Source organism: Rana temporaria, chromosome 5, assembly GCF_905171775.1.
Source record: "Rana temporaria chromosome 5, aRanTem1.1, whole genome shotgun sequence".
NCBI classification, from domain to species: domain Eukaryota; kingdom Metazoa; phylum Chordata; class Amphibia; order Anura; family Ranidae; genus Rana; species Rana temporaria.
In genome coordinates, this window is record NC_053493.1 from 43,809,379 (window position 1) to 43,832,254 (window position 22,876).

The 22,876-nt window shown below is 45.9% G+C and overlaps 1 protein-coding gene across 5 annotated transcripts in view; it reads left to right on the forward strand.

Annotated features, from left to right (window-relative positions):
* CACNB2 (calcium voltage-gated channel auxiliary subunit beta 2) overlaps window positions 1-22,876 on the forward strand; it is a 391,254-nt gene that overhangs the window by 177,369 nt on the left and 191,009 nt on the right. The window contains exon 1 of one of the 5 annotated variants that reach the window (XM_040352485.1): window positions 22,089-22,419. The exons of the other annotated variants lie outside the window; for them this stretch is intronic. Within the exon in view, the coding sequence (XP_040208419.1) occupies window positions 22,387-22,419 (33 nt within the window). The 5' untranslated portion in view covers window positions 22,089-22,386. Of the gene's footprint in view, window positions 1-22,088; window positions 22,420-22,876 lie in introns of those variants that run through there. 5 annotated transcript variants of the gene reach the window in all.

Consider the following 22,876-nt stretch of genomic DNA (forward strand, 5'->3'; position numbering starts at 1 on the left):
AAGGAGACCCCCCCACGCCGAAAAATCGACGTAGGGGGTCCCCCTACAATCCATACCAGACCCGTATCCAAAGCATGCTACCCGGCCGGTCAAGAAGGGAGTGGGGACGAGCGAGCGCCCCCCCCCCCTCCTGAGCCGTGCCAGGCCGCATGCCCTCAACATGGGGGGGTTGGTTGCTCTGGGGCAGGGGGGCGCACTGCGGGCCCCCCCACCCCAGAGCACCCTGTCCCCATGTTGATGAGGACAGGACCTCTTCCCGACAACCCTTGCCGTTGGTTGTCGGGGTCTGCGGGCGGGGGCTTATCGGAATCTGGGAGTCCCCTTTAATAAGGGGGCCCCCAGATACCGGCCCCCCACCCTAAGTGAATGGATATGGGGTACATCGTACCCCTACCCATTCACCTGTAGGCAAAAAGTAAAAGTTATTAAACACACAACACAAGGGTTTTTAAAATAATTTATTATTCTGCTCCGGAGGCCCCCCCTGTCTTCTTTATTAGCTCAATTACCAGGGGGGGCTTCTTCTTCCGCTCTCCGGGGGTCTTCTCCGCTCTCCGGGGGTCTTCCGCTCTCCGGGGGTCTTCTCCGCTCTCCGGGGGGGGTTTCTTCTTCCACTCTCCGGGGGTCTTCTTCCACTCTCCGGGGGTCTTCTCCGCTCTCCGGGGGGGCTTCTTCTTCCGCTCTCCGGGGGGGGGCTTCTCCGCTCTCCGGGGGTCTTCATCTCTCTTCGCCGCTCTCCGCTGTTGACTCGGCGAACCCCGGTTCTTCTGCAGATGTCCGGTGCCTTCTTCTTCAGCGCTGGCTGCCTGCTATCTTTGTGTGTTAGCTCAATTAGTAACAGGCAGCCAGCGCGGTCTTCTGTGACGTCAGGGTCTTCTCTTCCCTTCTTCCGATGTTGCCTCATCGCCTCATGTCGCTGTAATGATAGAAGCGCGCCTTGCATCCCATTTATATAGGCATCACCGTCCCATCATGCTCCGGCAGGTACCCACGTGGTGGGTGCCTACCCACGTGCACCCACCACGTGGGTACCTACCGGAGCATGATGGGACGGTGATGCCTATATAAATGGGATGCAAGGCGCGCTTCCATCATTACAGCGACAAGAGGCGACGTGTCAACATCGGAAGAGGGGAGAAGAACAGAAGAGAAGACCCTGACGTCACAGAAGACCGCGCTGGCTGCCTGTTAGAAATTGAGCTAACACACAAAGATAGCAGGCAGCCAGCGCTGAAGAAGAAGGCACCGGAGAGCTGCAGAAGAACCGGGGTTCGCCGAGTCAAGAGCGGAAGAGGGGAGAAGATGGAAGAAGACCCCCGGAGAGCGGAGAAGCCCCCCCCGGAGAGCGGAGAAGACCCCCGGAGAGCGGAAGACCCCCGGAGAGCGGAAGAAGAAGCCCCCCCTGGTAATTGAGCTAATAACGAAGACAGGGGGGGCGTCCGGAGCAGAATAATAAATTATTTTAAAAAGCCTTGTGTTGTGTGTTTACTAACTTTAACTTTTTGCCTACAGGTGAATGGATAGGGGTACGATGTACCCCATATCCATTCACTTAGGGTGGGGGGCCGGTATCTGGGGGCCCCCTTATTAAAGGGGACTCCCAGATTCCGATAAGCACCCCGCCCGCAGACCCCGACAACCAATGGCAAGGGTTGTCGGGAAGAGGTCCTGTCCTCATCAACATGGGGACAGGGTGCTCTGGGGTGGGGGGGCCCGCAGTGCGCCCCCCTGCCCCAGAGCACCCAACCCCCCCATGTTGAGGGCATGCGGCCTGGCACGGCTCAGGAGGGGGGGGGCGCTCGCTCGTCCCCACTCCCATTCCTGACCGGCCGGGTAGCGTGCTTTGGATACGGGTCTGGTATGGATTGTAGGGGGACCCCCTACGTCGATTTTTCGGCGTAGGGGGGGTCTCCTTACAACCCATACCAGACCTAAGGGCCTGGTATGCTCCTGGGGGGGAACCCATGCCGGTTTGGATTTTACAAATTGAATAATGTGGTCTCTGTAGAATGAATAATGTGGTCTATGTAGAAGGAATAATGTGGTCTCTGTAGAAGGAATAATGTGGTCTCTGTAGAAGGAATAATGTGGTCTCTGTAGAAGGAATAATGTGGTCTTTGTAGAAAGAATAATGTGGTCTCTGTAGATGGAATAATGTGGTCTCTGTAGATGGAATAATGTGGTCTCTGTAGAATGAATAATGTGGTCTCTGTAGAAGGAATAATGTGGTCTCTGTGGCAGAAATAATGTGGTCTCTGCGGCAGAAATAATGTGGTCTCTGTGGCAGAAATAATGTGGTCTCTGTACAAGGAATAATGTGGTCTCTGTACAAGGAATAATGTGGTCTCTGTGGCAGAAATAATGTGGTCTCTGTGGCAGAAATAATGTGGTCTCTGTGGCAGAAATAATGTGGTCTCTGTGGCAGAAATAATGTGGTCTCTGGGCAGAAATAATGTGGTCTCTGTAGAAGGAATAATGTGGTCTCTGTAGAAGGAATAATGTGGTCTCTGTAGAAGGAATAATGTGGTCTCTGTAGAATGAATAATGTGGTCTCTGTAGAATGAATAATGTGGTCTTTGTAGAAAGAATAATGTGGTCTCTGTACAAGGAATAATGTGGTCTCTGTGGCAGAAATAATGTGGTCTCTGTGGCAGAAATAATGTGGTCTCTGTGGCAGAAATAATGTGGTCTCTGTGGCAGAAATAATGTGGTCTCTGTGGCAGAAATAATGTGGTCTCTGTAGAAGGAATAATGTGGTCTCTGTAGATGGAATAATGTGGTCTCTGTACAAGGAATAATGTGGTCTCTGTAGAAGGAATAATGTGGTCTTTGTAGAAAGAATAATGTGGTCTCTGTACAAGGAATAATGTGGTCTCTGTAGAAGGAATAATGTGGTCTCTGTGGCAGAAATAATGTGGTCTCTGTGGCAGAAATAATGTGGTCTCTGTAGAAGGAATAATGTGGTCTCTGTAGAAGGAATAATGTGGTCTCTGTAGAAGGAATAATGTGGTCTCTGTAGAAGGAATAATGTGGTCTCTGTAGAAGGAATAATGTGGTCTCTGTAGAAGGAATAATGTGGTCTCTGTAGAAGGAATAATGTGGTCTCTGTAGAAGGAATAATGTGGTCTCTGTAGAAGGAATAATGTGTTCTCTGTAGAAAGAATAATGTGGTCTCTGTAGAATGAATAATGTGGTCTCTGTAGAATGAATAATGTGGTCTCTGTAGAATGAATAATGTGGTCTTTGTAGAAAGAATAATGTGGTCTCTGTACAAGGAATAATGTGGTCTCTGTGGCAGAAATAATGTGGTCTCTGTAGAAGGAATAATGTGGTCTCTGTACAAGGAATAATGTGGTCTCTGTGGCAGAAATAATGTGGTCTCTGTGGCAGAAATAATGTGGTCTCTGTAGAAGGAATAATGTGGTCTCTGTAGAAGGAATAATGTGGTCTCTGTACAAGGAATAATGTGGTCTTTGTAGAAAGAATAATGTGGTCTCTGTAGAAAGAATAATGTGGTCTCTGTAGATGGAATAATGTGGTCTCTGTAGAATGAATAATGTGGTCTTTGTAGAAAGAATAATGTGGTCTCTGTACAAGGAATAATGTGGTCTCTGTGGCAGAAATAATGTGGTCTCTGTGGCAGAAATAATGTGGTCTCTGTGGCAGAAATAATGTGGTCTCTGTAGAATGAATAATGTGGTCTCTGTAGAAGGAATAATCTGGTCTCTGTAGAAGGAATAATGTGGTCTCTGTACAAGGAATAATGTGGTCTCTGTAGAAGGAATAATGTGGTCTCTGTAGAAGGAATAATGTGGTCTCTGTAGAATGAATAATGTGGTCTCTGTAGAATGAATAATGTGGTCTCTGTAGAAGGAATAATGTGGTCTCTGTAGAATGAATAATGTGGTCTCTGTAGAAAGAATAATGTGGTCTCTGTAGAAGGAATAATGTGGTCTCTGTAGAAAGAATAATGTGGTCTCTGTAGCAGTATTAGTGTGATCTCTGTGGCAGGAGCAGTTTGGGCTCTGAAGCAACGTGATCTCTGTGGAAGGGGCAGTGTGGCCTTTGTGGAAGGTACACAAGGATTGGAACCCCTGTCTTGTCTTTTACCGCTGTCTGGGGCTATATACTGTAGGTGCTGACTTTTACTACATGAACACTTACCTGGCCAGGGAGCCCACCATGTCGGCATCCCGGCCAATCATCGGAACGACTGTCGGGTGCGGCCGCCGCCATTCCAGGTAAGGGAACCCGGCAGTGAAGCCTCTCAGCATCACGTCCGGTTTCCTACTGTGCATGCGCGAATTGCGCTGTGCTTTCTGATTGGCCCAGTGCCGGAGGAAGGAGGAAGGGGCCGAACTTCCGGGAGATCAGGCCGTGGCCCAGCCTCCTAGAAGTGGGGAAGGGGACCTGTCAAAAACAGTTCCCGTTCCCCCCTGAAAGGTGCCAAATGTGGCAAAGGAGGGGGGAAGAAGCATTAAGTGGAAGTTCCATTCCACTTTTGGGTGGAACTCCGCTTAACCACTTCAGCCCGGAAGATTTGCCTCCTTAATGACCAGGTAATTTTTTGCGTTACGCCACTGTGTCGCTTTAACCGACAATTGTAATCGTGCAACGCTGTACCCAAACAAAATTGGCGTCCTTTTTTCCCACAAATAGAGCTTTTTTTTGGTGGTATTTGATCACCACTGCGGTTTTAATTTTTTGCACTATAAACATTTTTTTCCCCCTTCTTCTTCTTCTTTTCTTCTTTTTTTTCCCCTCTCGACCTGAATATAGGAGGTTTTTGAAGTATTGTATTATTATGCAAGTTAGCTTATCTAATAATCATAATTTTTATGGACATCTCAGCTATTAACAACATGTATTCAGGATGATTGTGTTTGTTTGTGTATGGGTGTGGCTTTTACTTTTATTTATTTATGTTGTTTTTTGTTGTTGTTTGTGTAAAATCTGGAAAATCATAAAAAATATATTGGAATGAACAAAAAAAAAGCGTCCATTTTGAAAAAAAAAAAAAACACAATATTTTGTACTTTTTGCTATAATAAATATCCCCATTTTTTTTTTTTTTTTAAAAGGCAATTTTTTTCTCAGTTTAGGCCGATATGTATTTTTCTACATATTTTTGGTAATAAAAATCACAATAACCGTATATTGATTGGTTTACGCAAAAGTTATAGCGTCTACAATCTATGGGAAAAATGTATGGCATTTATATGGCATTATTTACTAGTAATGGCGGTGATCTGCGGAACTGCAACATTACAGATTGGACACTTTTGACACATTCTTGGGACCATTGACATTTATACAGCGATCAGTGCATTTTTATAGCACTGATCGATTACTGTGTAAATGTCAATGGCAGGGAAGGGGTTAACACTAGGGGAGAACAAGGGGTTAAAGGGGAGTTCCAGCCAATATTTGTGTTTATTAAAAGTCAGCAGCTACAAAAAGTGTAGCTGCTGGCTTTTAATAAACAGACACTTACCTGCTCCACGTTCCAGCGACGCGCCGGCCGGGGCTCTGCTCCTCTCCCCCCCTCCCCGGCCGGCGTCTTCATTGTCACTGTGGGCACCTGGCCGTGACAGCTTTCGGCTTCACGGCCGGGCACCCACTGCGCATGCGCGAGCGGCACTGCGCGTGCGGCGATGCGCTGTTTGATTGGACAGGCGATTGCCTAGGACCTGTCACGTGTCCTAGGCGATCGCCTACAGGGGGGGGCTTCCAAAAGGCGATTAAGCTTAATTGCCTTTGCAGCCCCTCGGCGGAAGGAGGAAGTGGGACAGGAAGTCCCCTTCTCCTGAAGCCCCCACTCCCCCCCAAAAAAAATTACATGCCAAATGTGGCATGTAAGGGGGTGAGGAGTGGGATAAGCGGAAGTTTCATTTTTGGGTGGAACTCCGCTTTAACTGTGTTCCCTCATGTGTGTTCTACCTGTAGGGGGATGGGAGTGTGTGTAGCTAGTAGGAACACACGATCTGTCTCTCCTCTCCTCACAGAACAGGAATTTGTGTGCTTACACACACATGTCCCTGGTCTGGCTCTTGTGCCCGTGATCGCACATGGCCGACACATATCGTGTCCCTCGGAGTGCAGCAGGCGTGCACGCGCGCACCTGCTATCCCCACTTAAAGGGCTGACGTACAGCTACGACGGCTCATGGCAACGTGCCGACCTGAGGCAGTATAATGAGGGCGGCTGGTTGGCAAGCGGTTAAAAGAGATTTGATCTCACTGCCCATCCCAGTGACAATAGTTTTTTAGACTTTCTACTTCAAATAAGGCTGGTTATACACAGAGTGAACTTCTTTCTTGCAACTACGTCCCTTCCAGGAGAAGACAGTGGCCCAGATTCAAGTAGCAATTGTGCCTGTGTTACCATAGGTTACACAGCGCAATTGCTTACTTGCCCCGGCGTTACGAATGCTCCTGATTCAGGAACATCGTAACGCCGACTGCAGCCTAAAATCTGCGTGGCATAAGGCTCTTATGCCACGCATATCTAGGCTGCATTCTTGCGATAACCGCTAGGGGGCGTTCCCATTGTGGTCAGTGTAAAGTATGCAAATTGCATAATAACACCGATTCACAATGTTGCGCGAGCCCTGCGTACACAATTTACGTTGTTTCCGTACGGCGTGTTTAGCGTAAGGCTGCCCCTTCTAATAGCAGGGGCAGCCAATGCTAAAGTATACCCGTCGTTCCCGCGTCGCGACGTTCGAATTTTACGTAATTTGCGTAAGTGATTCGTGAATGGCGCTGGACGCCATTCACGTTCATTTTGAATCAAATGACATCCTTGCGACAATGCCGCAATGCACGTCGGGAAAGTTTCCCGACGGAGCATGCGCTCTACGCTCGGTGCGGGAGCGCGCCTAATTTAAATGATTCCCGCCCCCTACGGGATCATTTACATTAGGCGCCCTTACGCAGGGTAAGTTTACACAGCGCACACGCAATTTAGGGAGCTACTGCTCCGTGAATCGCAGGTAGCGCAGTAAATTTGCGGGGGCGCAGGGCAAAAACGCTGCCCTGCGCCTCCGTAAATAAGGGGCAAATCTACCTGAATCTGGGCCAGTGATTATCGCTAGCAGCTATAGCAGCCGTTTACGATAACCGAGAATTCATCAGGCGGGTTGTACCCAAGTTGGTCGCTCAATCAACTTGGTACATTCAGCCTGCCCACTAACGGTTTGAACCGCGTATGGCCGATTGGCCGGCCTAAGTGTCTTACTTCAATTGGAGAGATTTCCGTAGAACAGAAATTGAGGGGAAATCTCTACAACAATAAGGGGTTCTAAATCTTCCTCGCTGTATCCAAAATTCAGTCAGATGGTGACTACGTGTCTGATGGCACTCTGAAGTCTTTTGGCAGTATTACAGTAAAGTCTCTTCTCCCGTCTCGGAGTTTACCCTTAATTCTTCAAAGTAAAAGAGGTAATTAAACTTAAGCTACTTAGCATGTTTTAGTGTAATTAGAGTTTATGTGGCCTGAGGACAAGACTAATACAGCAACATTAACAGTCAGAGGTTAAATAAAATGAAAGCTTTTGGTCTGCAGGATGACGGTAACGCAGAAGCTACTGTATTCGTGAACGAGGGCTATTCAACATGGACATCATTGGAAGAGGTAAATTTTAAGGCCAGTTCCACCTTTCTACCAGATTTGGTCATTTGGAATACCAGCCACTTTAGTCAATAAAAGCTCCAGATAGAAGGCCTTACGTTGCTTTAACCACTTAACGCCTGCCCACTGTAAATATACGTCCTCTTGTTAAAGATGAATATCTCGGTAACGGCAGCAGCTGCTGCCACAACCGAGATATCAATCTCTTCAGTGGGCGGGCGTGTAAACGATAACGACGGTCTCCGTGGCGGCCCCCCCCTCCTGCCGCTCTCCCGCGCCCTCCGCTGCTTACCGGAGCCGTCGGTAGCGGCGGAGGCGATCGGGTGCTGCTGCCTGATCAGTGAGGACTCGACTGAGGGCAAGATGGCCCCCACCCGTCCTCATAGCTTTGCTGGGCGGAAGTGACGTCAAAACGTCAGTCCCGCCCAGCGTCTTAAAGAGACAATTTTTTTGTTGTCATTTTTTTAACCACTTAAGCCCCGGACCAATACGCTGTCTAAAGACCCAAGGTGTTTTTACAATTTGTCACTGCGCTGCTTTAACTGGTAATTGCGCGGTCATGCAATGTTGTACCGAAACGAAATTTGCGTCCTTTTCTTCCCACAAATAGAGCTTTCTTTTGATGGTATTTGATTGCCTATGCGATTTTTATTTTTTGCGATATAAATGGAAAAAGACCGAAAATTTTGAAAACAAAAGATTTTTCTTATAACAAAAAGTAAAAAATATCGAATAAACTAAATTTTAGTCAAACATTTAGGCCAAAATGTATTCAGCCACATGTCTTTTGTAAAAAAAATCGCAATAAGCGTATATTTATTGGTTTTCGCAAAAATTATAGCGTCTACAAACTAGGGTACATTTTCTGGAATTTACACAACTTTTATTTTATGACTGCCTATCGCATTTCTTGAGGTGCTAAAATGTCAAGGCAGTACAAAACCCCCCCAAATGACCCCATTTTGGAAAGTAGACACCCCAGGGAAACTGCTGAGAGGCATGTTGAGTCCATTGAATATTTTTTTTTTTTGTCCCAAGTGATTGAATAATGACAAAAAAATAAAAATAAAAAAAAAATTACAAAAAGTTGTCACTAAATGATATATTGCTCACACATGCCATGGTTATATGTGGAATTGCACCCCAAAATACATTCTGCTGCTTCTTCTGAGTACGGGGATACCACATGTGTGGGACTTTTTGGGAGCCTAGCCACGTACGGGACCCCGAAAACCAAGCACCGCCTTCAGCATTTCTAAGGGCGCAAATTTTTGATTTCACTCCTCACTACCTATCACAGTTTCGAAGGCCATAAAATGCCAAAATAGCACAAAACCCCCCCAAATGACCCCATTTTGGAAAGTAGACACCCCAAGCTATTTGCTGAGAGGCATGTCGAGTCCATGGAATATTTTATATTTTGACACAAGTTGCGGGAATATGACAAACTGATTTTTTTTTGCACAAAGTTGTCACTAAATGATATATTTCTCACACATGCCATGGTTATATGTGGAATTGCACCCCAAAATACATTCTGCTGCTTCTCCTGAGTACGGGGATACCACATGTGTGGGACTTTTTGGGAGCCTAGCCGCGTACGGGACCCCGAAAACCAATCACCACCTTCAAGATTTCTAAGGGCATAAATTTTTGATTTCACTCCTCACTACCTATCATAGTTTTGAAGGCCATACAATGCCAAGATGGCACACAACCCCCCCAAATGACCCCATTTTGGAAAGAAGACACCCCAAGCTATTTGCTGAGAGGCATGTTGAGTCCATGGAATATTTAATTTTTTTTGCCCCAAGTGATTGAATATTGACCAAAAAAATAAATAAAAAATAAATTACAAAACGTTGTCACTAAATGATATATTTCTCACACATGCCATGGTTATATGTGGTATTGCACCCCAAAATACATTCTGCTGCTTCTCCTGAGTACGGGGATACCACATGTGTGGGACTTTTTGGGAGCTTAGCCGCGTACGGGACCCCGAAAACCAATCACCACCTTCAAGATTTCTAAGGACATACATTTTTGATTTCACTCACACAAATCTTGAAGGCGGTGATTGGTTTTCGGGGTCCCGTACTTGGCTAGGCTCCCAAAAAGTCCCACACATGTGGTATCTCCGTACTCAGGAGAAGCAGCAGAATGTATTTTGGGGTGCAATTCCACATATAACCATGGCATGTGTGAGAAATATATCATTTAGTGACAATGTTTTGTAATTTATTTTTTTTTTTTTTTTTTGGTCAATATTCAATCACTTGGGGCAAAAAAATGTAATATTCCATGGACTTAACATGCCTCTCAGCAAATAGCTTGGGGTGTCTTCTTTACAAAATGGGGTCATTTGGGGGGGTTGTGTGCCATCTTGGCATTTTATGGCCTTCAAAACTATGATAGGTAGTGAGGAGTGAAATCAAAAATGTATGCCCTTAGAAATCTTGAAGATGGTGATTGTTTTTTGGGGTCCCGTATGCGGCTAGGCTCCCAAAAAGTCTCACACATGTGGTAGCCCCGTACTCAGGAGAAGCAGCAGAATGTATTTTGGGGTGTAATTCCACATATGGGGGGAGTATGTTTTGCGCGTGGGTGTAAGCGTTACTGGCACTAACTAGCTACCTAGCGGCACCAGCGACACTAATACAGCGATCAGAAAAATGATCGCTTAGTGATGCTGGCAATAGGGGGGTGAAAGGGTTAACTCTAGGGGCAATCAGGGGTTAAAACCTTTATTAGAAAATGTATGGGGGGTACCTAACGCTATAAAAACCTAGCGGGCGAACCTCAAAAAATAACTAGCTACCTAGCGGCACTAATACAGCGATCAGAAAAATGATTGCTTAGTGACGCTGGTAATAGGGGGTAAAAGGGTTAACTCTAGGGGCAATCAGGGGTTAAAACCTTTATTAGAAAATGTATGGGGGTACCTAACGCTATAAAAACCTGGCGGGCGAACCTCAAAAAATAACTAGCTACCTAGCGGCACCAGCGACACTAATACAGCGATCAGAAAAAAACGATCGCTTAGTGACGCTGGCAATAGGGGGTGAAAGGGTTAACTCTAGGGGCAATCAGGGGTTAAAAACCTTTATTAGAAAATGTATGGGGGTACCTAACGCTATAAAAACCTGGCGGGCGAACCTCAAAAAATAACTAGCTACCTAGCGGCACCAGCGACACTAATACAGCGATCAGAAAAACGTTTGCTTAGTGACGCTGGCAGTAGGGGGTGAAAGAGTTAACTCTAGGGGCAATCAGGGGTTAAAACCTTTATTAGAAAATGTATGGGGGTACCTAACGCTATAAAAACCTGGCGGGCGAACCTCAAAAAATAACTAGCTACCTAGCGGCACCAGCGGCACTAATACAGCGATCAGAAAAACGATCGCTTAGTGACGCTGGCAATAGGGGGGTGAAAGGGTTAACTCTAGGGGCAATCAGGGGTTAAAACCTTTATTAGAAAATGTATGGGGGTACCTAACGCTATAAAAACCTGGCGGGCGAACCTCAAAAAATAACTAGCTACCTAGCGGCACGAGCGACACTAATACAGCGATCAGAAAAACGATCGCTTAGTGACGCTGGCAAAAGGGGGGTGAAAGGGTTAACTAGGGGGTGATCAAGGGGTTAAAAGTGTTAGGTCCAGTGTAGCCCCCTACCCCCCCCCCCCAATAAAGGTTTTAACCTCTTGATCACCCCCTAGTTAACCCTTTCACCCCCCTTTTGCCAGCGTCACTAAGCGATCGTTTTTCTGATCGCTGTATTAGTGTCGCTCGTGCCACTAGGTAGCTAGTTTTTTTTTGGAGGTTCGCCGCCATGTTTTTATAGCGTTAGGTACCCCCATAAATTTTCTAACGCTATAAAAACATGGCGGCGAACCTCAAAAAAAAACTAGCTACCTAGTGGCACGAGCGACACTAATACAGCGATCAGAAAAACAATCGCTTAGTGACGCTGGCAAAAGGGGGGTGAAAGGGTTAACTAGGGGGTGATCAAGGGGTTAAAAGTGTTAGGTCCAGGGTAGCCCCCTACCCCCCCCCCCAATAAAGGTTTTAACCCCTTGATCACCCCCCTAGTTAACCCTTTCACCCCCCTTTTGCCAGCGTCACTAAGCGATCGTTTTTCTGATCGCTGTATTAGTGTCGCTCGTGCCGCTAGGTAGCTAGTTTTTTTTGAGGTTCGCCGCCATGTTTTTATAGCGTTAGGTACCCCCATAAATTTTCTAACGCTAAAAAAAACATGGCGGCGAACCTAAAAAAAAACTAGCTACCTAGCGGCACGAGCGACACTAATACAGCGATCAGAAAAACGATCGCTTAGTGACGCTGGAAAAAGGGGGGTGAAAGGGTTAACTAGGGGGTGATCAAGGGGTTAAAACCTTTATTGGGGGGGGGGGGCTATCCTGGACCTAACACTAACTGCCTGACACTAACTGCCTGTCACACTGAAACTAAATGCAGTGATCAGTAAATGATCACTGCAATTTAGTGACAGTGTGACAGGGGGGGGCTGGTGGGGGCGATCGGGGGGTGACCGGGGGGGAGATCGTAAGCCTATGTGTACAGGTGTCAGTGTAGTGCTTGTGTACTCACTGTGTGATGTCTCCGCTCCTCCGCCGGACGAAAATACCGGCGGGAGGAGCGGTGACATCACTTCCTCCTCTGCCTGTGTTTACAATGCAGGCAGAGGAGGGCGGGGGAGGAAGCTGATTGGCTGGGGAGCGATCCGGAGGGGGCGGACAAAAACGAACTGCCGCCCCCGCATCCCGGATCGCTCCTGAAGATTACCGACCCGCGCCATGTACCGGGGGGGGTCCCGATCGGACCCCCCACCGCCGTCAAGCAGAGGACGTACAGGTACGTACATGTGCCTGTCCGTGCCATTCTGCTGACGTATATGTACATGAGCGGGTCGGCAAGTGGTTAAATGACAAAATTTCCATATTTTTTTTGCATTGAAGTCTAAAATCTGAGGTCTTTTTGACCCCAGATCTCATATTTAAGAGGACCTGTCATGCTTTTTTCTATTACAAGGAATGTTTACATTCCTTGTAATAGGAATAAAAGTGATAAATTTTTTTTATTTCAGTGTAAGAAATTATAAAATCAATAAAAATAAATAAGAAAACAAAAAAAAAAAAATGTTTTAAAGCGCCCCGTCCCGACGAGCTCACGCGCAGAAGCGAACGCATACGCGAGTAGCGCCCGCATATGAAAACGGTGTTCAAACCACACAAGTGAGGTATTGCCGCGATCGTTAGAGCCCTAGACCTACTCTGTAGCTCAAAAAATGCAACGTATAGAATTTTTTAAACGTCGCCTATCGAGATTTTTAAGGGTAAAAGTTTGACGCCATGCCACGAGCGGGCGCAATTTTTAAGCGTGACATGTTGGGTATCATTTTACTCGGCGTAACATTATCTTTCACAATATATAAAAAAATTGGGCCAAATTTATTGTTGTCTTATTTTTTAAATTAAAAAAAGTGAATTTTTTCCAAAAAAAAGTGCGCTTGTAAGACCGCTGTGCAAATACGGTGTGACAAAAAGTATTGCAATGACCGCCATTTTATTCTCTAGGGTGTTAGAAAAAAATATATACAATGTTTGGGGGTTTTAAGTAATTTTCTAGCAAAAAAAACTGTTTTAGTCTTGTAAACGCCGAATCTGAAAAACACCTTCTGTCCTTAAGTGGTTAATAAAGCGATGATTGTGTGTAAAGTAGAACTCCAGACAAAGCTTTTTTAGGTTTAGGTAAATTCTCAAAAAGCCCAAGTCCAGCCAAAATATTTTCTTATGCCGCGTACACACGATCGGAAATTTCCGACAAGAAAAGTCCGACGTGAGCTTTTGGTCGGAAATTCCGACCGTGTGTAGGCCCCATCTGACTTTTTCCTGTCTAAATTTCTGACAGCAAAAATTTGAGAACATTTTCCAATGGGAAAAGTTCTTGTCGGAAATTCCAATCGTCTGTAAGCAATTCCGACGCGCAAAAACACACGCATGCTCAGAATCACTGAACTTCATTTTTCTTGGCTCGGTGTCGTGTTGTACGTCACCGCGTTCTTGACGGTCTGAATTTTGTGTGACCGTGTGTATGCAACACAAGTTTGAGCCAAAATTGTGTCTGAAAAAAATCCACGGTTTTCTTGTCAGAATTTCCGATCGTGTGTATGCGGCATTAGTCTTGGATAGAACAGAGAGGAGTCTCTGTACATATGTTGTAGAAAAGGACGCTTGCTCGTTGTGTGGAAGCTGTGGTTTCTTGGTGGTTAGTAATCCAGAAGGATTATTTGGCTGTGAATCCTTACACAAGTTTATTTAATTCAGTACTTTTTTTTTATTATTTTCATAACAATACAAGTTATACATTTGTACATACATTTTATCCAGATACATAATCTTACTTCTATTGTCAATTGTCCGGTCGGCCGTACACACGACCAAACATTTCTGCTGAAACTGGTCCGTCATTATTGTTAATGACAGAATTTAACATGAGGCAATTTGCCTTGCCCAACGCGTCGGGACTCTGCTAGGCAAGGCAGCTCAGCGCAACCCACGTAAATGTTAATGGCACCCCAAATCATGCTTGCAGTGCCATTATTAGAAATTGGCACCCAAAATTTGGCTAGGAAAGAGCATTTTGTCTCTCAACAAATGTGCCAAAATGTGCGGTATGAAAAGTGAGAAGTTCACCTCCCAAAAAGTTGCAAGAGCTTCTTTTGGTGCATTTGTCACACGTAGAAGCAGCCCATTCAAGTAAATAGGCTGCCCTATAGTATTGCGGAAAAAAACACACCAAAAATGAATGAATGGGACTAAAAGTAATGAGCCCATTTCACCCCCGTACACTTCCAGAGATTGTTTAGACACATTAGAGGGCTTTGTAACATTGGCATCCATCATAATAATGCACCAATTCTGAGTGGCTGGGTAGTGCACCCCATGGACTGAAGAGAAAACACAGTACAAGTAATCACATAGACAAAATTGCATAAATTATCGGTTATGAATATTCTATTAGGGAAACTAGAGGATAACACTTACCCAAGTGTATAGACCACAGGTGTCAAACACAAGGCCCGCGTCCGAATCCGGCCCTCTAGGCCATTTCATGTGGCCCTCGCACCTCTCCTGCAGCTGCAGGAGAGCTCCAGCCCTTATTTGGCCCTCCTCCAGACCCTTACTTTCTGCTTTAAAGCAATGCATCCAGCTTCTTCCCAGCAGCAGCATAAGGAAAGGGGGGTGCACTGTGATGTAAGGGAGATTGGAGGTCTCAACTTCTGATGGTGGGTTGGCTCTTGACATCTAATATATGGGGAGGAGATGCGCTGGACATCTAATCCGGCCCTTTTGAGGGCAATCATAATGCTGATGCGGCCCACGAATAAAATTGAGTTTGACACCCCTGGTATAGGCCATCTAACTACCAAGAGGACAGCCATGTTAATGACTTTATGCAACCAATTATTCGCAGAATCATTAAGGTTGTGACGGTAGTGCATCGCAACGTACTGCGGCATTGCATGTCCAACTTTATTTTATCTGTGGTATGCACTGACCAAATTGAACATGAGGAAATTTGCCTTGTCCATGTGTTCGGACTGGGCAAAGAAAGGCAGCTCAGCGCAACCCACACAAATGGTATTTGTTTAATTTGTTTGCTACTGTAATGATACCTAGCGGGGGTTATTTACGAAAGACAAATCCACTTTGCAAGTGCAAACTACAAGTGCAAAGTGCACTTGAAATTGGACTGAAATTGCACTTGGAAGTGCAGTCGCTTTAAATCTGAGGGGAAGATCTGAAATGAGGGGAAGCTCTGCTGATTTTATTATCCAATCATGTGCAAGCTAAAATGCTGCTTTTTATTTTCCTTGCATGTCCCCCTCGGATCTACAGCGACTGCACTTCCAAGTGCACTTTCAGTGCAATTTCAAGTGCACTTTGCACTTGTAGTTTGCACTTGTAGTGCAAAGTGGATTTGCCTTTCGTAAATAACCCCCCTAGTTTGGTGTTTGTGTAAATGTACCCCTCCTCCAAGTACATCGGAAAAAACTCCAAAGTACAAACATGCATGCTCAGAAGCAATACTAACCATAACACAACATTAGCAGAAGATGCCCAAAGAGTGGCGCTAAAAAGCTGAAAAAACACATAGTTTTGTGCTTGTTGGCCGACAATTCTTTGCCGTTTGTATGCAATACAAGTTCCTGGCCAACGCACTTCGGACAAAGGTCCTACGCTTTGTCCAATGAAAATTCAATCAGGTGTACCAGGCTTTAGATTTACCAAAACCATATAATAGGAGGTCAAACCTAAACACATTCAATATGTATGAAATCAAGCAGGCCCTTGCACTACATAGGTGAAGGTAAATCTAAAACCTACACACGATCGGATAATCCATCAACACACATTTGTTGGCAGACAATTTTAAAGCATGCTATCCCACATTTGTTGGGGGAAAATCTGAAAACAATTGTCTGGTGGAGCGTACAAACGGTCGGATTTTCCAACCACAGCCTGTCATCATACAATTCCCATCTGAAAATCCGATCGTGTGTACGAGGCTTAAAGCCAGAGGGCTTTCACACTGAGGCGATGCGCTGGCGGGAGAAAAAAATCTCCTGCAAGCAGCATCTTTGGAGCGGTGAGAGAAGCGGTGTGTATACCGCTCCTTCCCATTGAAAACAGAGGCGCATTGCCGGCAGTATTAACCCTTTTTCGGCCGCTATCGGGGGTTAGTACCGCACCGCTAGCGGCCAAAAACCGCCGCAATTCCGGCGGTATAGCGCCGCTAAAAATAGCGACACTATACCGCCACTGCACCTCCCGCCCCAGTGTGAAAGGGGCCTAAGTGTAATGTAGTGAGTGTACAGCTTGTCCCCTCAAAATAACTCAACACACAGTCATTAATGTCTAAATCGCTGGCAACAAAAGTGAGTACACCCCTAAGTGAAAATGTCCAAAAAGTGTCAATATTTTGTGTGGCCACCATTATTTTCCAGCACTGCCTTAACCCTCTTGGGCATGGAGTTCACCAGAGCTTCACAGGTTGCCAATGGAGTCCTCTTCCTCTCCTCCATGATGACATCACAGAGCTGGTGGATGTTAGAGACCTTGCGCTCCTCCACCTTCCATTTGAGGATGTCCCACAGATGCTCAATAGGATTTAGGTCTGGAGACATGCTTGGCCAGTCTATCACCTTTACCCTCAGCTTCTTTAGCAAGGCAGTGGTCATCTTGGAGGTGTGTTTGAGGTCGTTATCATGTTGGAATACTGCCCTGCGACCCAGTCTCTGAAGGGAGGGGGTCGTGCTCTGCTTCAGTATGTCACAGTACATGTTGGCATTCATGGTTCCCTCAATGAACTGTAGCTCCCCAGTGCCGGCAGCACTCAGGCAAACCCAGACCATGACACTCCCACCACCATGCTTGACTGTAGGCAAGACACACTTGTCTTTGTACTCCTCACCTGGTTGCCGCCACACACGCTTGTCACCATCTGACACCAAATAAGTTTATCTTGGACTCATCAGACCACAGGACATTGTTCCAGTAATCCATGTGCTTAGTCTGCTTGACTTCAGCAAACAGTTTGCAGGCTTTCTTGTGCATCATTTTTAGAAGAGGCTTCCTTCTGGGATGACAGCCATGTAGACCAATTTGATGCAGTGTGCGGCGTATGGTCTGAGTACTGACAGGCTGACCTCCCATCCCTTCAACCTCTACAGCAATGCTGGCAGCACTCATACGTCTATTTCCCAAAGACAACCTCTGGATATGACGCTGAGCATGTGCACTGAACTTCTTTGGTTGACCATGGTGAGGCCTGTTCTGAGTGGAACCTGTCCTGTTAAAGCGCTGTGTGGTCTTGGCCACTGTGCTGCAGCTCAGTTTCAGGGTCTTGGCAATCTTCTTATAGCCTAGACCATCTTTATGTAGAGCAACCATTATTTTTTTTTTTCAGATCCTCAGAGAATTCTTTGCCATGAGGTGCCATGTTGAACCTCCAGAGTGAGAGCGATAATGCCAAATTTTTTCACACCTGCTCCCCATTCACACCTGAGACCTTGTAACATTAAAGCGGGGGTTCACCCTAAAAAAAAAAAAATTCTTTGTCTACCATGCCATCCAGCATACTAGCGTCGGCTACACTACAGTATGCCTTTATTTTTTATTTTTGGCGCTGTACTTACAGTTTAATTCTTTAGTTTAGTTTCAGACTCCCGCGGGGAGTAGGCGTTCCTATAAAGAGGGGAACATGATTGACGGCCGGCTATGGCGCGTCATGCGTTTCCGAAAATAGCCGAAATAAGACGACGCCTATACGGCGCCTGCGCAGTCAGCTCCTAGTCTGTGCGCAGGCGCCGTATAGCACCATGAAGAGCCGAGTCCTACTCCGGCTATTTTCGTAACGCGTAACGCGCCATAGCCGGCCGTCAATCATGTTCCCCTCTTCATAGGAACGCCTTTCCCCGCGGGAGTCTAAAACGAAACTAAAGGATTAAACTGTAAGTACAGCGCAACAAAAAATAAATAAAGGCATACTGTAGCTGACGCTAGTATGCTGGATGGCATGGTACAAAGTTGTTTTTTAGGGTGAACCTCCGCTTTTAATGAGTCACATGACACCGGGGAGGGAAACTGGCTAATTGCACCCAATTTGGACATTTTCACTTAGGGGTGTACTTACTTTTGTTGCACATTTCTGTTCCATATTTATTTGTTTGCAGTAAAATATATAAAACATATTTTTCAAAGAAAGCATCCAGCATAATAAATAATCATGTGATCAGACTCGTGACCGATGAGTGAAAGCCTGAGACCCTTCCTTTGAAATCCTTACAAAGCGCTGTGACCACACGTAACATTCCACACATTAATGGCACATTTCCTTCTCGTGGGCTTTCTGTAATCTGCGCAATCCTTGAAATATTGCGTTTTGCCTTTCCTGTATTATGTAACATTTCTGACGCTGACTTTACAGTGGAACTATGGGTAAAATAAATACCTGAATTACACCAATGCTCCAAATAACGTAACAAAATTCGTCCCAATTTCGGAAATTCGGACTGAAATGTGCGCCGCGTCACTCAGGACACGATGCACGTGCCCGGCGGCCGCGATGTGCGCCGGGAACCCGCGATTTCTCATCACAAAGCAGGGACGTGGCTCAAAGTGTGTAAACACACAGATCCACATCCTGTCAGGGAAGAGGAGACAGATCGTGTGTTCCTAGTATATAGGAACACCGATCGGTCTCTTACCCAAGTCTGCCCCCTCCCCCCACAGTAAAGCCTCATACACATGATCGGATTTTCCGCGGACAAAGCGTAAGACTTTTGTCCAAAGGGCGTTGGCAATGAACTTGTTCTGCATACAAATGGCAAAGAATTGTCGGCCAACAAATCAAAAACGTGTTTTTTCTGCTCTATGGCGCCACCCTTTGGGCAACTTCTGCTAATGCTGTGTTATGGTTAGCATTGCTTCTGAGCATGCGTGTTTGTACTTTGGATTTTTTTGCAAAGGACTTCTGTACACACGATCGGATAATCCAGCAAAATCCAACAACAATTGTCCGATGGAGCATACCAACGGTCGGATTTTCCGACAAAAGCCTGTCATTACACAAAATCCGATAGTGTGTATGAGGCTAGAGGCTAGGTTTACACTGCTGCGATTCAAAATCGCGCGATTTTAACCGCGATTTTGCGGCCACGATTTTGCCGCAATTTGAGGTTGTGATTTCAGGGAATGCCAGTATATAGAGCTGAATTTGCACCGCACATGCATCAAACTCGCACAGGACCGCACCGCACTGATGTGAACTGCACTAATGGAAAACAATGTTATTTTAATGACTTGCTCAAATTCGCAATAGAATTCGCAGCAGTGTGAACCGGGCCTTAGCCCCTTGATCGCCTCCCTAGTGTTGACTCCTTCCCTGCCAGTGACATTTATACAGAAATCAGTGCATATTTATAGCACTGATCGCTGTATAAGGCCCGGTTCACACTGCTGCAAATTCTTTTGCGAATTTGAGCCGTTGCGATCGCTCAAATTCGCAAGTCATTTAAATAACATTGTTTTACATTAGTGCATTTCACATCAGTCGTTCTAAGCTGCGTGCAAAAAGGGTCCTGTGTGAGTTTGATCCGTGTGCGATGTGAATTCAGCTCCATAGACTTCAATGTAAATCGTTCTGGAATCGCATTGATGGTTCACATATGTGAAAATTCCACCACACTACTCTCCACAAAAAACAGGAAGTACACAGGAAGTAAACACCTTTTTTTTTTACATTATGATTCCATTGGCTAGAACATCAATTGCAGCATCAACTCCTGAAATTCACGGTAAAATCGCGGTAAATTCGCACCTCACACAGGACAAAAAACGGAACAAATTCGCAGCACAGCAGTGAGCCTCAGGCCAGGTTCACACCTATGCGAATTGAGTGCGGATTAAACCGCATCCAATTCACAGAACATTTCAAAATACATTGTTTTCAATGAGGCTGGTTCACATATGTGCGATGCATTCGCACTGCGCATTGCCGCCAAACCATGTGCGTTTTTCTTGCGGTGCGGCTCAGGTGCGAATTCAGTCCCATTATCTTCTATGGGTACGCAGCTGAATTCGCAGATGTGTTCATTTCTCTTCAGTATTTGTCTCATTCAGCTCAATACACTTCCCCCCTCCCCCTCCCCTCTCCCAGGTCTCCAAATTCGCAGCTAATCTGCAGCTAAAACGCAATGGATCTGCTGAACACTTCTCGTATCTCTCTGCAGAGCTGAAATTCGCACCGCACAAGTGTGAGCCCAGCCTAAATGCGAATGGTCCCAAAATAACGTCAAAAGTGTCCGATGTGTCCGCCATGTAAATGAAGCCCCGAACGAACGGCGCATGCGTGCGCGTGCTCAGAATCACGTTGAATTTACTCCATGCACACTAGGAGCAGAAAAAACATCAACGTTTTTAGCTTGAAAAACGTGGCATAAAAGACACAAAATGAAAGCATATTGTACAAAGTTTAGGCGAGTCTATGAGAGTTTAGTTTATAGGCGTTTTTTGCACTACACTCCCCTCTGCAAAAGTTTTTACTCCCACAACACACCTAAAAAAACGTTGGCACTTGACGTTCAGAAGAGATAAGAGGAGTTTAGGAGAGACTGACGTTTTTACAGCTCCTAAACTCCTCCAGGAAACGCGATAGAGAAGGTTTTTTTTTTCCTGCCTCTGAACGTCCCTGACAGAAAACGCCTGTAGCAGTCAATATTGTGCAAAGACACATAGGGTCAGATTCAGGTACAGCTGGCGTATCTGTGCGGCGGCGTAACGTATCCGATTTACGTTACGCCGCCGCAAGTTTTTCAGGCAAGTGCTTTATTCACAAAGCACTTGCCTGTAAAGTTGCGGCGGCGTAGCGTAAATCACCCGGGCGGAATTCAAATTCGGCGGGTAGGGGGCGTGTATCATTTAAATGAAGTGTGTCCCCGCGCCGAACGAACTGTGCATGCGCCGTCCCTAAAATTTCCCAGTGTGCATTGCTCCAAATGACGTCGCAAGGACGTCATTGGTTTCGACGTGAACGTAAATGACGTCCAGCCCCATTCACGGACGACTTACGCAAACGACGTAACTTTTTAAAATTTTGACGCGGGAACGACGGCCATACTAACATTGGCTGTGCCTCATATAGAAGGGGCAACTATACGCCGGGAAAAGCCTAACGTAAACGTCGTAACTTTACTGCGTCGGACGCGCGTACGTTAAGGAATTCGCGTATCTAGCTAATTTGCATACTCAAAAAAAAAAATTGCAGTTTAGATCCGACGGCGTAAAAGACGTCTGTCGGTTCTAAAGGATATCAATGCGTAACTGATTCTAAGAATCAGTCGCATAGATACGACGGGCCAGATTAGGACTTACGACGGCGTACATGGTGCTGCGCCGTCGTAAGTCCTTTCTGAATCTGGGCCATAAAGCACAATAGAAGTGCTTCTAGATGCAGGAGAAAAAAAACGTCAAACGCCTGTAGAATCAACGTTTTTTAACAGGCATATTTTTGAGAACAACGTTTAGAGGCAGGAAAAAAAACCCTTCTCATTCGTGTTTCTGATTGGAGCTCACTGGCAGAAAAAAAACGTAACACTCTCCTAAACTCGTCTAAACTTTGTACAAAAAATGCTCTAGATGAAATTTTTTTACTCCAAAAAGAACAGACGTTTTTTTAAGCCCAGTGTGCATGGAGCCTTAGGGCGGCAGAGAAGATTCCAGGCGTTTTGCTGTACTTCATCCTCATGTTATGATAATGACGCTCCTCTGCCATCAGCGCAGGACTTGAGGACTTTTAAGCGGTCTGTGAAAGTTGATGTGGAGTACAACTCCAGCCAATGAGCACATCTGTCTGGCCCATGTGACCCCCCCCCTTCATTTACCAGAAGCCTGCATTATTTCCCTAAGACAAGCCTCCCTCTTCCCAGGAACGGATGTGCACATCCCAAGCAGGACTTCTCCTCCGACCAATTCCCGGGAACTTCTCCCGGCCGGCTGCAGTGCTGAGCCTGGCTCCTCTCCTCTTCCCATCTATAGAAGCAGAGCTGATTGTTTGGCTGGAGCGTGGGAATGAGGCGCCCAGATGCCGGGGGGGAGAATGTCACAACAACACCAACTTTTTGTGGTCTGATGGAAGGGCTGGAGGAATAGAACTTGGCTGGCTGTGAGCGATGTACCTCTATTGCAGCGAGGAATCGGATACGGTAAGTGCCAACGCGCTCCGCTTTCCAGGGACCGTCCCGGGCTTGTCCCTGGATATGTCTGAGAACAGGTCTAATGCTGGCCATACACTATACGAAAAATCGGGCGAAAATCAAGCGTTCAGACAGTTCTTTCGTTTTTCGTACAGTTAATGGGCACAAAATCGATAATCGTTGGGACGTTTTTTAGCCGAAAAAACGAAGGACACATTTGGAAATTTTCTGCCGAATGAACGATAAATCAGAAGGTTAATGTGTTTCCCGTCCCAACTTTCTGCACTAGGTATATGTAAAAAAACAAACCCAATTTTTTTTATTTATGTCCACTGAACGATTTATCGGTCATTACATGATGGCACTATCGTTTGCGCTCACGACCGAACGTTCGTTTTTCTAAAGTTTGTTCAGACGATTTTTTCGTGGAGTGTATGGCCAGCATTAGCTACTGGAAATCTGAGAA